This window comes from Rattus norvegicus, chromosome 18 (genome assembly GCF_021556685.1).
Source record: "Rattus norvegicus strain SHRSP/BbbUtx chromosome 18, alternate assembly SHRSP_T2T, whole genome shotgun sequence".
NCBI lineage: Eukaryota > Metazoa > Chordata > Mammalia > Rodentia > Muridae > Rattus > Rattus norvegicus.
This window is the reverse complement of record NC_141551.1, coordinates 69,587,892-69,605,267: the sequence shown is the minus strand read 5'-3', so window position 1 is coordinate 69,605,267 and position 17,376 is coordinate 69,587,892. Positions and strand designations below refer to the sequence as shown.

Here is a 17,376-nt window from a genome sequence, read left to right as displayed (position 1 = left end):
TGAGCAGAATTATACTCAGCTTGCGCAAGGCAGAACCAAGGCAAGCCAGCTCTGGAGAGGTGGCTTCTCGCTCCTCTTTGGCGGAGTACCACTACCCCACCCTGCTTGCTTCTCGGACTGGGCGCAGCTCTGGCCACGATGCAAAAGCCCACTGCTGTGTCTTCTCCTTCAGACCCCAAGCTTCCTGCTCCCATGGCACTGGTGAAGGCAGCTTGGAAGTAGGGTCTGTATACAACCCGGGGTGACTGTGACCTTTCCTAGGCTACCCCCTGCCCTACCTGACACACCTGTCCTTCTGGTGCGTGAGGGCTTCGGATCAGACCAAAAAGACAGAGCCTGGCCAGCTCAGGCTGGTTCCCAGGGCCCGATAACTCCCAGAGTTCTTTTCGTGGAACAGGTAGACAGGAAGGGGTGAAGAGAATGTGTCACCTTCCTGCCCACCGCTAGCCAGACTTTCCCCTGCAGTAGCTGAGAAACCACCTGGGCCCGGGTACCAGACCCACCCCATACTCCTTCCATATGATGGTGGGAACCCGCTATTCAGATTGAGTTCACATGGACGCCGCTGCTGCCAGCTTCACCAGTGTTCCAGCGTCCTTTGTAATGAGCTCTTCATCATTGTGCAGCAGAAACTCGTGAGGGGGGGAGTGGGGGAGGTGGTATGAAGCAGGTGCTAGCGGCATTTGAGTAATGCAGGAAGGGAGACATCTGTCTCGGGTGTGGAAGTGAGTTCCATAGTCTTCCCTCCCAATCCCAATCTTCCCTCTCTGATCCCTGTTCTCTCTCCCCACTGGCTGCTCCTCTTAACCAGGCCCGCACGCTGGTTTCTGTCACCAGGACTCTGAGTGGGTAGATTCCTGTGGATGGGTCCATACCTCTGAGTCACTCACTGTCTTGATTATACCTGAAGGAAGGAGAGAGCCTTTTCCTACCAGGCTCTCCTCAGACTCAATTGACGTGGAGCTAATTTGAACCATCAGACCCTGCCCCTGATCCGGGTGTCAATTACAGTGCTGGGTACCAGCCCCACACATCGTCCCAGGACCCTGTCAGTTATGGTCACCCAGTGGTCAAGGGGTGCCTGGATGGGGCTGCTCTCCTGATAGGCAGCTGTGCAGAGTCAGAGCCTGCCATTCTAATGACGGTGGCTGTTTCCTCAGAATGGAGGCATTCCCTCCTGGGGGTTGGAGCCAGCCCCCTAGACTTGGAAGTGTCAGGGCCTGTTTCCAGGGTTACATAAATAGCCAACAACCATTGAGTGTGTGCGCGGCCGGGAGCCGAGAGCTGGCGGAGCAGGGTGCTCTAGAGATGAAGCTTCGGTGAGCCTTCGTCTAAGCTAGACTGGTCTTTATGGTGATGCCTCTTTGAGTCACCGATTATCCACTGGTTCACCATCTAGACTTGGGCAGATCTGTCCATCTGTCACGCGTGCCCTGAGATGAATAGAGAGATGTTCAAGTGTTCAGGTCTCCCCAAGAAAAAAAATCACACACTACCTAGGGAGAGTCCTTTCCCTTCTCCGAGCCTCGGCTTCCCCACCCGTCTGTGGCAAGGTCTCGTTCCTACTGTCCTTAGGATGAATCACCCGCACTTAGGTATCAGCTTCCTTCAAGTGAAGCCAAGATGAGCGGAGAAAAACAAACGCAGCTGCTGGTGGGAAACCGGCGTCACGTGGACACTGTTCTTCAGCTGATTCTCCTAGGAAGCAGCCGTGGTCACCAGGCCACTGCTCACTCTGTGGTCCGTTTGCTGTGTTCCTGGCTCATGCACCCTTCCCTTCAATCGTGTTTGCCTTGGTTTCCTCTCCTGGGGCTCCTCATTGGAGTGACTGGTCACTCCCAAGGGGTCCTGATTGTTGAGACCAAGAGGCACATGCGTGTGTGTGTGTGTGTGTGTGTGTGTGTGTGTGTGTGTGTGCGTGCGTGCATGCTTTCCAGGTTCACACCACCCCAGGAGACCCGTGATGTTCCTTGGCATCTCCTGATAGAGCGAGAAGCAAAATGAGACCGTGCACAGGTTCAAGTCCCTGTCTGGCTTTCTCCGACACACAGTTCTGACTCTCTAGTTTTAAAACCTTTTGCACGAAGGATGCTCACAGAAAAAGGCAGGAGAGTGGGTGTTGAGTGTGTGGTGGCAGGGTACAGGGTGCGAACGCAGGCACTGTGGACAAGCTTCCCAGTAGACTCCTTTCTCTTTGCCACCGCAGCTGGGTGTCTCCGTGTGCTGGGAGAGAGATGAGAGATAACTGGTAATATGTTCCGAAGATCCTTCCGGCTCCTCCCCTCCATCCCCCTTCCCAACGAGATTCAAAGCAAGTTCAGGGGTTCAGGAGGCAGCTTCTGAAGGCCTCTAGCATTAGAGGGCTGTTGCCATTTGACCAAGTCACCAGAAAGGGTGACCCTGACCCTGGAGCCCAGTGTGGATTACTGTGGAAGGTTTGAGAGTTGATACACTGAGCTGTGCTCCTGACTGGTGCATTCTTCTTGGGGATGATGGCCTTATTCTTCTTGGGAATAGGTGGGGTTAAGTGGTTGTTTCCCTTCCCCCAAAGACCGTGGAGAGCTCCCAGGTAGCACAGCACTAGAATCCAGGCCTCCTGGGCCCAGCCCCCCAGCTTCACTCAACTGTGAGTCCCTCTATGGCCTACAAATTGCTGCTTTCTTACTCAAGCTGTCAAAATGCAGATGTAGTTGCTGGGGAAAGGAGCGCTTCGTCTGCTCTGGAAACACTTCCTTTGGCCTCTTGAGTGTGCGCCTGTAAATGATTAGGCTCCAAGGGAAGAGCAGGGCAACTGTGCACATGCATTAGCTGGGCAGTGAGTGTGACTGGTGGGACATCTCTGAAACTTAAAGGCAAGTGACTCGGGTAAGGACAAGGAGCCCTGTACTGACAGAACATGGTGGAGTTTACTGGGCCACTTTGCACTATGGCCATAGAAAGTCAGTTTCTCCCTCTTCAATTTGACAGGAAGTGGTAGGCTGCGCCCACACAGCCCCCTCTTCATCAGACATGTGCTGTGAAGTCTCATTAGTGAGACACTGGTGCCACCTCCTCTATGTGTGAAGCGTCAAGTCGGGCGTTGTAGAAGGTACGGGATCGTCGCGCCAGCGCCTAACGGACTGTCACTAAGCGCTCGATGGGCTGAACTGGGTGTCCGGGAGCAAATCAGAGAAGGTCGCAGGAATAAAGAAGGGGCTTGTCTCAGTGATGGGAGCATCCAGGAGGGGTCACAGTCAGGGTGCAGAGAGCTCTATCTGAGCTCCAGCTCTAGCAATGGGCAGAGGTGTTTGTTGTCAGTGGGGTGCGTTGGAGAAAGATTCTGGTTTTCCTGGTTCACGGAAAAGGAAGAAGCGTAAGGATTGGCAGTGTCTGCCACAGGCGTGCGCTGGAGTCCGTGGAGCACAAAGATGAATTTGCCTTTTCTGATTAAAAAGAAAACCAAGGCAATTCAGACTCTGTGGTCACCATAGCCTTTGCATATCCTTACCCTGGGCTCCGGGTGGGGAGGATGAGATCCTATTGTAGATCCCCCAAGTTTGGAAGGAAAGATCAGGTGCAAACTCTGAGCCTTCTTCCCAGGATTGTGGGGTATACGTGGGCTCTCAGAGAGTAAGCTCCCAACTTAGAAGAGGCAATGGGGACCCCAAGGGATTAAAGAGGAGGGGACAGCCTTCCAAAATTGAGTGTCTGGATGCTCTGGTTTCCCTTCAGAATATAGCCCAACAAAGCCAGCCACAAACGGACCTCACCTACCAGCTGCCAAAGTCACCTTTGTGCTGAGTGAGACCCCAAAGGAAGCTACCGTCTTCAGACGGACATGTGGCATGCACCTCATGCACTCAAGCTGAAAGTCAGAGGATTATGAGTTCCAGGACAGCTTGGGCCACATCACAAGACCCCATGCCATCCCTTCTCCTCCCAAAGAAAGTAACCCCAGTTTCTACTCTCCTTGATCTCCTTCCTTCACAGAGGGAGAGCAGGAACTTTTAACTTTACACAGCAAAAGTTTAAATGCAGGAGTCGTGCAAAGTCAGGATTGAATCATTACAACACACACCACCCCCCTGACAAGGCTTATTCCCAGTCTCAGGCTGAGCAGATGTCTCTATGCAGCTGGCACTGTTCCCATGGAGACAAGCACCACACTTCATATATGGGAACCCAGGTCGTCCCCTTTCCTCAGTCTCCCCAGGTTGGGACTGGACCTTCCATGAAGAACCAACGTTTCTCTGCCTGCTATTTCAGCGTGTTGAAAATCCTGGGAGGTCTTTGTTCTCTTGGATGGTTATACAGTGTTCTAGAAAGGAAGTGAAGCCAGGCTTGAGGTCACACACCTTTACTCTCAGCACTTGGGAAGCTGAGGTAGGTGAGTACCTGAGTTCGAAGCCAACCTAGTCTACCTAATGAGTTCCAAGGCAGCTAGAGCTGCATAGTGAGACCCTGTCTCAAAACAAACAAACAAACGAACAAAAAAACAGCCTACCACCACCACTAATAATAATAATAATAATAATAATAATAATAATAATAATAGTATAAAGAAGTAAACAAAACCTGTAGGCTCCAATATGTTCTTTTATGGAAGGTGGCCTCCATTTACCACGGGTCTGATGTTCCTCAAGCAAACCATTTTATTTAAAGCCCTCTGTTGCTTTATTAACTCCTACTTGGAGAGAGAAAGACACCAGGGGTCTTCATCTCCTTCCTTGGGGTCCCCAGGAATATGTCCTCTTTAAAAATTAAATAATTGATTGATTAATGTATATGAGTGCTCTATCTGCATGTACACCTGCATGCCAGAAGAGGGCATCAGATCTCATTACAGATGGTCTTGAGCCACCATGTGGTTGCTGGGAATTGAACTCAGGACCTCTGGAAGAACGCTAGTGTTCTTAACCGCTGAGCCATCTCTCCAGCCCCCAAGAGCATGTTCTTAAGAAACTTGACAAGGGAACTGCAGGCCATCGCAGATGATATGGCTGCATCCCAGGGGCACTAAGTGTCTGCCATCAGAGTAGGTTCATAGACTTGACCATCTCTTTTGACCGGAAGGCTGGAGTTGGGTACCCGTAGGTGTGGCTCAGTTACTCACGGTTGTCAAAAAGCACGGCTGCATCTCTGACACTTCTAGTGTGCTGGGTTTGGTCTTCTGGCTTTTCTGCACAGCATCTCAGATCGACATTACATCAATTACATCGACATTGATTTCTCTACAACTATGTCCTCAGACAGGAGGTAGGGTTTCTTGCTCCTTGGGGAGGAAGTTTTCGCCCAGATCTCCACCCCAGAAAGCTTTAATTGAAAGCTTACTTCTCAGGAATTGTTCCTGTGATCATCTGGTGTCAATGTCTGCCCTCAGATTACATCTGTCTAGACTCAGGGTTTTCAGTTGGGTGCAGGTTCGAGAAATACGGTCGCCCTCTAGGATTTTAGGAACTGTGTGAGATGGCTTTGGCAACTAGGGAGTACCATTCACACACGATGGGATTCACCTTATGGGAGGGCTGGTAAAATGGCCCAGTGCCTAAAGGTTCTTGCTATACACATCTGACGGCCTGAGTTCAATCTGCATATCCCACAGAAAGGCGGAAGGGGAGAACCAGCTCCACAAAGTTGTCTGGTCTTCACAGGTATGCCACGACACCTGTGCCCACAGTCACATGACGTTGTGCACACGTACACACAGTAATAATTGCCCCACTGAACAAAGAGCAAGCTGCAGACCGTGAGCAAGACCCATGTAGAGCACACTGGTGATTCTGGTAGAGAGTAACTTAGTGAGCCTTCACGGGACTCCAGGCTTGTCAGGAAGCATGGCTGACACCCTGCGAGAGACACTCAGTCAGGTACCAGCTGACCTCTTCAATGCTAACCTGTCTCTGGTGAAACCTCCCAGTAGACCAGCCACTCAACTGAGCTGACCTGATGGTCAGTGTTTGGAGACACTGCAGGCCTGGCGTGGGTGGACAGAGGCCAGAGCTCAGAAGGGGCCCTTTGGACAATGACGTGGATCCAAATGTCCACAGTACTGAGAGTGGGAAGGCTGAATTAGAGACAGCTTCTCCGTGGTTGAACCTCATGTGTCTTCTATTCACATGAGGAGGCAATGGGTAGGTAGTCACTGTCAGCTAGAAGTGACACTGGTCAGAACCTCCGTGAGTAGTCAGCTCACCTTAGGGAATCCGGACCACAGAAACGTGACTCTGGTCCTTTATAGAAATGGCTTACTGATCTTCACTCATGAACCCTGGACTCAGGCCCCAGGTGTGGCATGAATGCTTTCACCTGACACTGTGCAGCCTACAGCCTCATCCAAGAATTGACTGCAGGTTTTTGGGGTGTCTGGGAGAAGGAAGGAGGCAGCGGCTGAGAAATGTCAGTGTCTCGCAGGAGACTGTTTCCTGCTGAGGTCAACAGCATGAGGTTTGGGAGGCGCTGGGCGGGCAGAGGGGCGAATCTAAATTTAGATTTTTCCAAAGCCCATTTGTAAACCAGAGCCCCAGGGATCCCAGAATGGGACAGGTGGCACACGCCACCTCACCTCTGGTTTGCTGCCATCTGTTAAAAGGCTATGTAGCGAGAGAATAACTGAGAATAACTCACCAGAGTTCTGAGAAGCCGTCTGTGAAAAACCCATCGAAAGCTGGGGTTCCACTCTCGGGGACGCCTAGGCTTGTGGTTTTTATTCCTTGTGTTGATCATGGTGTTTGCTGTGGACCTGCCGGAGAAGCTGCCCTTGGGAAAGCTACCCACATTTGTCTTGCTGCCCGTCGTCTGAGCGCAGCCGAATAGGTTAACCTTTCTGTCTCCTACAGTGAATGCCAAGTCCTTAGTCTGAAATCATCTCTGGGATTCTGAACAGCTCTGGGCTGTCACCTCCTCACGGAGATGACCAGTCTCTGCTGCTGAACAACTCTACTACCCGGGGACACATCTAAGTACCATCTGCCCCTCTTTGGGGAGCGAGGGGAGGGGGGATAGCCATGCCTCTTGGCATATCATGCTATAAGTGAACCGAGACCTGTTAGCGGTTTGGGGACAGATGAGTGACAGGAAATGCAGGTGGAGACAGAATGCTTGGATGAAGGCCACCTGCATAGGCTGTGGAACTTCTTAGAGGTAGCAAGTATTGGAGTGACAGACGATGCTGCGGAGGTCAAAGTTCAAGCGCTGGGCTTTGCATGATTAGAGGTTATGGTAAAAAGAGCCTATGAGCCTTGCATTCTCACAGCACACAGGGACAAATAACGCACCATCCGGGAAAAGTGCCAAAAATGGGGACACTCTCTTCCACAGGAAGGGACCTGAAAGGCACCATCAAAGAAGCAAGACAGGAATGAAAAAGGTCCATTTAGACACCCAGGAGGAAGATGGTGCTGGTGGAGTAGAGCCTCCCCAAGGTGACATGTTCCCTGCGTCCTCTCACTGAACACTGAGAAAGAGTGGGACCCAGACACCAGGAAGATAAGTCCCTCCCACAGTGGACAGGAAGAGGAAAGGATTTAAAAATAAATGAAGTCCTTAATTATTCACAGATTATCTGCATTGCAGCTCCAATGGCCAGACAACTCTTCCTTTGAGACATTTCAATCTGTTTACCGCCCAGCAGGAGCTGGGAAGAGGAGGAAGCTTGGGCATCTCTCCTCAAAGAGAGATCTATGCAATTAGCTCCCTCTGCAGTACCTTTGGGGACCAAACACGTGGATCTGCAAGAAACTCCAGCTCAGGTGGAGTCATCTGGCCTGGCTGCTAGAGCGGGCTGCAGGTGCACACACGCATGCACATGTGTGTCCCTGCAGGCTGAGCTCCCTGAGTTTGACGTCTGTGAGGTCTTTACTGCACACAGACTGTGGCACTGTGTGTGTCTCAGCACCCTCCCTAAGTGGCTCCCGCATCTGCACACCAAGTGAAGAGTGTTCCCTTCACCAAGTGTCGTTCTCTGTGCTGGCACCAGGAGGCCAGCACTCGCAAAGCATCAGAGCCCTTCACCTGAGAAGTGAGAACTTGGGTCAGAAGCAGCCTCGGAGGGCTTGCTCTTAGCACTTGGGGGACACAGGTGGCAGGTGTCAGTCGCTAATGGAGTTGCTTAATAGAATACTTAGAAGTCTGGCCCAACCCAATAAAGGCTGATAGTGACTCTTAGTCACATGAGCCTGGAAGGACAGTACTGTCTGCCATTGAGGACAATGGGACCTGTTCACTCAGACTGTCCCCAAGTCTGAAGTTTTGTTAAGTCTATGATTGTTTCGCCTCTGGGCCCAATAAAAGCTTCAGAGGGGGAACCGCTGTAAATCTGACAGGCTATCAAAAGAGACAGACCATCTTCATTCAGATGTGAGGGAGGGCTGGACAGCAGTCAAGACAGCTGATTTCATTAGAGCCAAGCACTTACTGTGTTCCAGAGCCTTGACAAATTTCCTTGTTCAGAAATCCTCAGAGGGGACAGGGCAGGGGGGAAACAGCACAACTCAGGGGGAGATGGCACATTCAATGATGTGCTTGCCACACAGCATGAGAACTTAAGTCAACTCCCCAGCAGCCATATAAAAGCCTGTCACCCCAGAGCTACAGGAATAGAGTCAGGCTCCCCAGGGCTTACTGGCTGGCCAGTCCAGCCAAATCAGGGAGTTCTAGGAACAGCGAGAGACTATGTCTCAGAGACTAAGGCAGAGAAGATATTGAAGAAGGCACCTGAGATCAACTTAACAGCTTCCACATGCACAGACATGTGCCTGAATACACAGCCCTCAATGGGATTCAGTTGATCATTTGTATGCCACACACACACTCACACACACACACACTCACTCTCACACACTCATGCACACACAGGTTGCATGAAGTAATTAAAACGGGGGCACAGTCTCACACACTACAGCGGGCACCCACATGGCGCTGGTGGACTGTTCTCATCTCAGCAGACTCTCTGGTCCAGAGCAATCGAAAACTACCCCAATTCGCTAGGTTCCCATGGTGGGTCGCTACCATGCCGGCGCCATACATCCAAACTCCACGGCTGACTGGGGTGGTCCTTACCCCTCTCTCTGGAACCCAGTTGAGTCGCCACATAAAGGAAAACGCCGCACAAACTTAGTTCAGAATCAACAGGTAACTTAATCGCTGGGCACAACGACTAACATCCTAATTAGTGAGCCATTCTAAATTAAGTCCTCTGGTGCTGGATCCTGGAGGATCCTCCATCTAATCGGGACCCTCTACTTTGTTACGTCTTCCACCCCCTGCTCTCTCTCCATCCCAAAAAGCCACAAGTCCCTTCTCTCCTCCTGTCTTCCCTCCTCCAACCTCGAAGTCCCACCCACTCCTCCCCCAGTGATTGGTCCCCTGAAATCTTTATTCATCAGGTGAAGGCCCGTGCCACACATGCATACACACACAATCACACATGTGCACACATGCACACTCATACACACACATTCACATGCTCACACACTCTCACATACACTCACTCTCACATGCACACACTCTTACACACTCTCACATGCACACACACTCACTCTCACACACTTGTGCGCACATACTCTCACACACACACACACACACACACTATAAATTTCAGAGCATTAAGCTCATGGTTGCTTTGTTTCATTTATTCCATGTAAAGTCATACAGAGTCCAGATGGGAACGTGTACTCGCATGGGGCCCTGCGCTGTGACAAGACTTCAGACAGATGGGGTGGGAATTAAGAAGCCTGGCCAGATTCCCCCTGTGCTGGGTACAAAGTTCTCTCCCTGTGTAGCCATGAGCGTTGTCCACTTGGGAAGCACACCACACTCTTGACGTCACCGTGTTGCCTTACTTAAGAGTTCTTAGTTGACCGGGCTAGGATTTGTAGATATTTCCCTTCACCACCTAATATCCTATATCTGCCGTTTGAGTTAGCAGCCATCAGAGAATAGTCAAATACGGATGTGGCCAACTTCTTTTTTTTTTTCCCCCGGAGCTGGGGACCGAACCCAGGGCCTTCCGCTTGGTAGGCAAGCGCTCTACCGCTGAGCTAAATCCCCAACCCCTGTGGCCAACTTCTTTAAGCAGTTAGATTCCCCAGTGGCTCTGACATAAAAAGAACAGGGCTTGCCATGTTGACCCGGGTCTAGTACTGGCTTTGGGCGGATGGCTTCTTGTCTGTGAGTGGCAGGAGAGTTTTCTTGTAGAAACTGTTTGTGTGTTTCTGCTCTCTACTCGGAAAGCAAAGAATACAAATGCTATTCCATCTCAGCCTGAGGTGAATTTTCTCTTAAAATATTCAAAGGCATTTGCAAAATAAAGAAAGGACCCTCGTGGGAAGACAAGATTCCCAAGTCCTCGTTTTCATCTGTAACTAGTTCCTCTTGACTCTTAGCCTTCTTAGCTAGTGCTGGGGTGTGTGTGTGTGTGTGTGTGTGTGTGTGTGTGTGTGTGTGTGTGTGTGTGTCTGGAAAGCATAACAGATTAATTTTGCACAGGTCAGAAGGGATGGCTCCCACCCCCGATCTGCACACGTTAGCCCCAGGGGTGGGGGAAGCACTGACACAAAAGCGCACTGTCTGATGGGCTTATCAAATCGCCCCGTCTTTCTCCTCTGCCAGGGAGGGCACTGCTGCACGCAGCATGAGGGAGGCTGAGCCGCAAAGCTGGAATCCCCAGAGCAAGCAGCGTTTCAGCTGGCTGGACAGATCAAATAACACTTGGGCTAGTTAACAAAAGATGCAAGTGGGAAGGTGTTGGAAGCCAGAGCGTGGAAATTTACCCAGCACTCTTTCTTTGACAGGGAAGGGGACTGTCTGAAAGATGCTGCATCCCCGAGGCCCTACTGCGTCTGGCCGAGCATTCTCTGTCAAGGTGCTGCGGATACGTGGGTGAAGAGGATGTCCTCTCCTCCAAAGCCTCTGGAAGGTCCTGGCCTGGCAGCTGAGTTCTTTTTGGACTTGGGACAGCAACTGTAACTGCAGAGCTCGTGAGAGTGTGGCTTTGCCCAGCTCTTTTCTCACCAGACTGGTTGGGGTTTTGGAATCTAAAAGAAACTTGTAGGAAGATAAACTGGAAAGAAATGAAAAGAAGCCCCTAGAACCGTCTAGAATCCATTACCTGTATCCCCTCTTACTGCTCGCAGCACAGAGGGAGGCTGTGATCCGATTAAGCTTTGGACCCACTTAAGCCAAAGCAGCCACAGCTCAGAAAGCAGCGCCTGCACTTGAGCCCACACAGAAGGATTCAAAGTTGCCGCATACTTTACTGTGAGATCCATGGAGATACAAGATAATGATTCGGGCTTCTCCTCCTAATAATGCCAGATCTAGAAGAAGCATGAACCACTTTAAGCATCTAGGAGGGCTCTTGAAGCACAGGAGTCGGTGGCAAACCCTCCCAGTGCAGGTAAGAACCTTTGCAGCGTCCAGCTGAGCAGGTCGGTGAGCAAGGGCTTGCAGCCCTTCCTGTCCCAGAGAGTTGACAGCAGTGACCTCACCAGGAGCCAAAGCATCCCTCAGTTGTGAGATCTGACAGAATGAGGTGTGCTGGGGAAGCCACTAGCTGGAACTTGGCCTTTCCCAACTGCCCCTGCATTTTACAGCCAGCCCCAGACCACTGAGGCAGCAATGGCAGAGAAAGGTGACTGCATCGCCAGTGTCTACGGGTACGACCTTGGTGGGCGCTTCACTGACTTCCAACCCCTCGGCTTCGGGGTCAACGGGCTGGTGCTGTCGGCTACGGACAGCAGGGCTTGCCGGAAGGTAGCCGTGAAGAAGATTGTGCTGAGTGACGCACGAAGCATGAAGCACGCGCTCCGAGAGATCAAAATCATCCGGCGCCTGGACCACGACAACATCGTCAAAGTGTACGAGGTACTGGGACCCAAGGGTAGCGATCTGCAGGGCGAGCTCTTTAAGTTCAGCGTGGCTTATATTGTCCAAGAGTACATGGAGACTGACCTGGCATGCCTGCTAGAGCAGGGCACGCTGACCGAGGAGCACGCTAAGCTATTCATGTACCAGCTGCTGCGTGGGCTCAAGTACATCCACTCTGCCAACGTGTTGCACAGGGACCTGAAGCCCGCCAACATTTTCATCAGCACGGAGGACCTCGTGCTGAAGATCGGGGATTTCGGGCTGGCCAGAATCGCGGACCAGCATTACTCCCACAAGGTATGTTTGCCTGGAAAGGCTGTGCCCGGTGACCCGTGGGATCCTCAAGGGTGCACACAGGGTTCCACAGGGTCTGTCTTTCTCCACTGTGGTCAGGAGACTGCTATTAGTGTTAGGAGAGGCAGAAAGGTCCAGAAAGTCCCATGGCCTGAGATGGTGTTGGGGGTGGAGGAATCAAGTTCCTAGTTAATGGCTCTGACCCATGACTGCAGCTAAAACTCCATGCCGTACAAGTGAGGGGTCAGAGTAAACAACGTCGGAAGCTTCTTTTAGCCCTGAGCTCTGAGTGGTTGGTGGATTTTGCTTTTGCGTCTGCTGATCCTGGGTGTCTGGGGGAGACCCCCCACACTGGGAACACTATGCTCTGATTTGTCTCACCTGCTCCCCTCAGCGGGGCTGGCCCATTCTGGGTTTCTCTCAGTTTGTGAAGAGGGAGCTAAATGCTCACTGCACATCAGCTAATGACTCTGCCCTCTTGGGTCCTGTGATGCCCTTCCCCTCTGTGTGCCAGGGAAGCCGTGCTTGAGGTGGGCTTTGTTAAAATTCAACCATCCCGACCGCCCCGATAGAGACACAAGCACAAGTCACCACAATTTATTTTCAAGGCCCAAGCCTCCTCCCCCCTGACCAGCTGTGTCTTCAGGAACAACAAGTTCTCTGACCTTCTCTCCCTTCTTCTGCCAGACAGGCTGCCATTGCAGGATGCCTGGTTGCTTCCGTGTAAGCACGCTAACAAGGCACCCTGCAACAGAGCCAGTCTCTCAACAGAATCTTTATACCTTGATATTTTTATTAGAATAGAACATCCCATAGGAAACAGGTACACCATGAAGTGTTAATAGCTAACAGCCAAGGGTGAGAGTGGGACACAGAATAGGAGAGTGACCTTGAACACGGCTTGGCTCTCTCTCCAGAGCCCTCCTGTTTCTTTCGATGTGGAAAGACATAACAGGCAGGGGAACCACAAGTCCCTGATCACCCTCACTGGCTAGAACTCAAGCACCTGCTCCCAACTCAGACCTCACAGCAGCCTCACGGACAGGGGCTTCTCAGTACCACAAATTACTTTGCTGCCTTAACCATGGGCTTACCCTTGGCACCCACTCCTACAGCTGTGTGTGTCATCTGTCAAGACTGACAACTGAGTCTGTAGGCAAGAAGCCATCGTGTGTGGTGGGGAGATACCCCCTTCTCTGACTTCCTTTCTAAGAAGCTATGATGTCCAGTCATTGGAGCAATGGTTTTAACCCCAGTTGCTTCTTATTTGGCAAAAAGATCCAGAGACTACAACATTTCTGTTCAGAATACACAAAAACCGTCTCAAACATCCTTTTCTTCTTTATGAGTTTCTTTTAAATCCATGTGCATTAAGGCTGTGTAAGGGAGTCAGATTCCCCCTGGAACTGGAGTTACAGACAGTTGTGAGCTGCTAAGTGGGTACTGGGAATTGAACCCAGGACCTCTGGAAAAGCAGCCAGTGTAGTGCTCTTAAACACTAAGCCCTCACAAAAAACCTTCTTTCTTTTTAAATTTTATTTTTATTTTATGTGTGTGAGTGTTTGCCTGCATAGTCTGTGTGCCATGTATGTGCCTGGTGCCTGAGGAGATGGGAAGAGCGTTGCTGTAAAAAAAAAATGCTATAAAAATTGCTGTGGTGCACTAGGTCTGGCACCGTGGTGCCCCGAGATATATGGTAGACATCTTCATCTCAGTCAGCAAAGGTTCTCACCCGCTCTGCTCCATCCCCTATCACACTGCCGAAGGCTTCTCTCTGAGCCTGGCGGCAATCTCTCCACCCATCTAGTTCCCAAGGCAGGTTGCCACCAGGCCAGACATACACATCCCAATTCTGTGGCAGCCCAGCGTCTCCAGCCACCACACACTCTCTTGAATTCAGTTAAATCGCCACAAGAAAGAACACACAACACAATGACCTCTGATCCAATTGATAAGCTATAATTGCCCACCTAAACATACAAAGCACTGTACACATCCATCCCTTAAGAACACTCATAACAACCTGTAAATGTGCAGAGAGGAACCTTAACATCGGCCTCCATGTTCTCTCGGCTGCTTCTCCTTGCTCCAGTCTCCTCTTCGTCTCTAAAGCTTTTCTCCTGCTCATCCTTCCTTCTCATTCAATGGCAGGCCTCGTTCTATCATGTACCTGCTGCTTTCACCTGTATGACATCCTACAGAAGAGGGCTTCGGATCTTCTGGAGTTTGGTTTAACAGGTGGTTGTGAACTGCTGTGAGGGTGCTGGGACTCAAACCCAGGTCCTCTGGAAAAAACAGCAGGTGCTCTTAACCACTGAGCCGTTTCTCCAGCTCCCACCACCCTCTTAACTGTAGTAAACCAGTAGTCTTGAGAACTACCATCTGGTGAGGTAGCCATAGGGAAGGAGCTTAGAGACGTGCAGTACAGTCAGGGTGATGGCTCCTTGTGGTAAAGATTAGCCATGGTAACACCTTTATTTTGTCAGAAACAGGTCCAGCTCTGTAGCCCAGGTTGGCCTGAAACTCCATCAACCTTCATCTTTGGCCCCCTTAGTGTTGGGATTGCAGTCCTGTGCCATTGGTCCCCATTGTTGGGACAAGTCTTACAGCATGGCGTGGTATGAACATCCCCACAGGGAGAGGAGCTGAGGAGATGGACTCCCTGTGGATGGCATTAATTTGGACAAGGATCACTCACCCTTGGAACCTCAGGTTCCCCTCATGTGACAGATCTGTCCCTGCCTGCCTCTCTGGCTTATAGATAAGGATCAAAATTAACCTCGAATGTAGAATTCCTTGAAAAGTGGCTAAAAACTACATCACTGAGCACCCACGGAGCCCACGCTCAGTGCAGGAGCTGTAGAGGAGAAGGATAAGGCTCACGTGACTCAGTTCGATCTCCACACCCTGTTCCTGCCACTCCTCCTAGTGGGACCTTCATTCTCCCCGTGCAATGGAATTCATGTGTTCTCGTTCCACCTCTTTGGGCTCTCCTTAAATTGGGAGATAGCATTGTATGAGGTTTAAAACAGTAATTGGAGCCAGTTACTACCCTGGTGTGTGTTCACATGGGCATGGTGCCCTGGGTTTGTCAGGGACCACCCACTGCCACCTTGTTCACTTTCTGTTCTTAGCTTGCTGCCCTCCTCACCCCCCTCCAGAGATGATGAAAGGCTTCATACTCGGTGCTTTTATTTATCCAATGTGCATTTAAATCAGTTCTCACTTAATCCTCGTAATGCCGTGAGGCACTTGGGGCAAATGGGCCATTTGACAACCCAGAGAAGGGGCTTTATGAGAAAGCATGTGGCTTCCAGGGCTGACTGGCAGGAGGATTCTTGCAGTCTGGGTGAGGACTTTTCTTTCTGAAGTGCCCTGGATTCTCGGCCAGACTGCCTCTGAGCCTTCTGATCCTTCCGTCTCTTGTAGTATTGACTGCTGTCCACTCTGGCTAGTGGGTATTTCTGTCTGACCACAGAATACCATGCTTTTTGAGGGATGGTCCCTTCCATAGAATCACATTAGTTACAGTGTCACTTTGATTTTGTGGATTGTACTGGGCATACGGAAGGACAGTGATCTACCAGAACCTTACAGATAGGAAGCTAATATGTTTGTGGATTCCATAGCTAGAAAGTATAACTGAGAAAAAGAACTCTACATTTTTTCAGACCATAGGTAGGGTCAGATGTGTGCACCTACTCTGTGCAACTGCACTTGCCAGTGTGCTTGGAGGATGGCCATGGCCTCTGTGGACACTTAATCTCTCTTGACGAGGACCATTACTTACCTGTATTCATGAAAATATACCCCTTCCTACACACTAAGCCAGCCCAGAGCCAGAGTGGTCCAGCCAGGGATTTCTTGGCCAAGATTGAGCTCTTGACTGTATTTGACCCACTTGGTAGCGTCTGTTTCTCATTCTTCCATCTTTCTCTCGGGCAGATGGCGCCTCCTCTTTACTCCTGTGCCCTTTATCTATTACAGGACCTTCCCAGGGCAGGTACCCACTTTGCTGGTCTAGGGAAGATGTCAAAGGAATTGCCTTCTCTTCTCTAATGAGCCCCTAAATCAGAAGAGCTCCAAGACAAACTCAAGAGCCCTCTGGGTCTACCACACCACTTCCAGGGATCCTGACCTTTGCCGGGTCCAGGGGAAGCAGTAAAACTTCTGATACACACAGGCAGGGGTGGCACAGGTGACAATGAGGAATAGACTCTAGGAAGAGCCAAGGAAACACTAGTACCTGCATCATTAGATTAGTAACCTTCGTATCACTGTGACCAAAGTATCTGGGGGAAAATACTCCCCTGGAAGTTCATTTTCACTTTTAGAGGGTCTCTTTAGTCCATCATGGTGGGGACGATATAGCAAAAGTTCACAGCAGGAGGGAGGATAGGGAGCTCATTACATCACTGTGGATCGGGAAGAAGACAGAGAGGGACAGGAGCCAGCATAGTAAAGCCTTAAAACACCTACCCCTACCTAGGTTCCAGTTTCATTTCTCTTACCTTGATAAAATACCCTGACAAAAAGCAACTTAGCAGGGAGAGGGTTTGTTTTAATTTACAATCCCAGGTGACAGTCCACGATAGCAGGGTGGTCATGGTTACAGGAACTTAAAACAGCTTAGTAACACCCACAGTCAAGAGCAGAGAGGGAGGGAGAGGGAGAGGGAGAGAGAATATGAATGAATGGATGGACACCAGCTCACTTGCTTGTTTGTGCTCACACAGCTGAGAACCCCCTGCCTAGGGAATGGTTCTGCCCACAGTGGACTGGGTCTTCCCACATCAAGTAACTTAATTAAGATAACCCCACAGGTCAACCCAATGTAGACAATTGCTCATTAAGAATTCTCTTCCAAGGTGATCCTAGGTTAGGTCAAAATGACAATTAAAACTAACTGTTAAAACTAGTGACTTTCTGCCAGCCATGCCCCACTTCCTAAGAGGTTACACAGACTCCCCAAAAGCTCCCAGAACATGACCCTCTGGGGAACATTTCAGGTTCAAACCATGACAGCCATTATTCATCTTACTACATGATTGACAATTAATTTTCCTTACATGGTTGATTCCTAGAGTATGAGGTCTTTACATAGTCCCATGGCCATCCTTCCTGTCCTTGTCATCTCACAGGCATAGGTATGAAAGAGAGGAGCCCTGGTCACGGTCATCTAAAGAGCACTATGCATGGATTGTAACTGTATCCACTGCTTTTTTTTTTTTTTAATTT

At 50.4% G+C, this 17,376-nt stretch overlaps 1 protein-coding gene across 4 annotated transcripts in view; it reads left to right on the top strand.

Annotated features, from left to right (window-relative positions):
• The window catches only part of Mapk4 (mitogen-activated protein kinase 4), a 147,762-nt gene that overhangs the window by 87,368 nt on the left and 43,018 nt on the right, over positions 1–17,376 (top strand). For 3 of the 4 annotated variants that reach the window (XM_087593298.1, XM_087593295.1, XM_087593297.1), the window contains exon 2: positions 10,770–12,141. In XM_087593298.1, coding sequence (XP_087449424.1) covers positions 11,596–12,141 — 546 coding nt within the window. In that variant the 5' untranslated portion in view covers positions 10,770–11,595. 4 annotated transcript variants of the gene reach the window in all.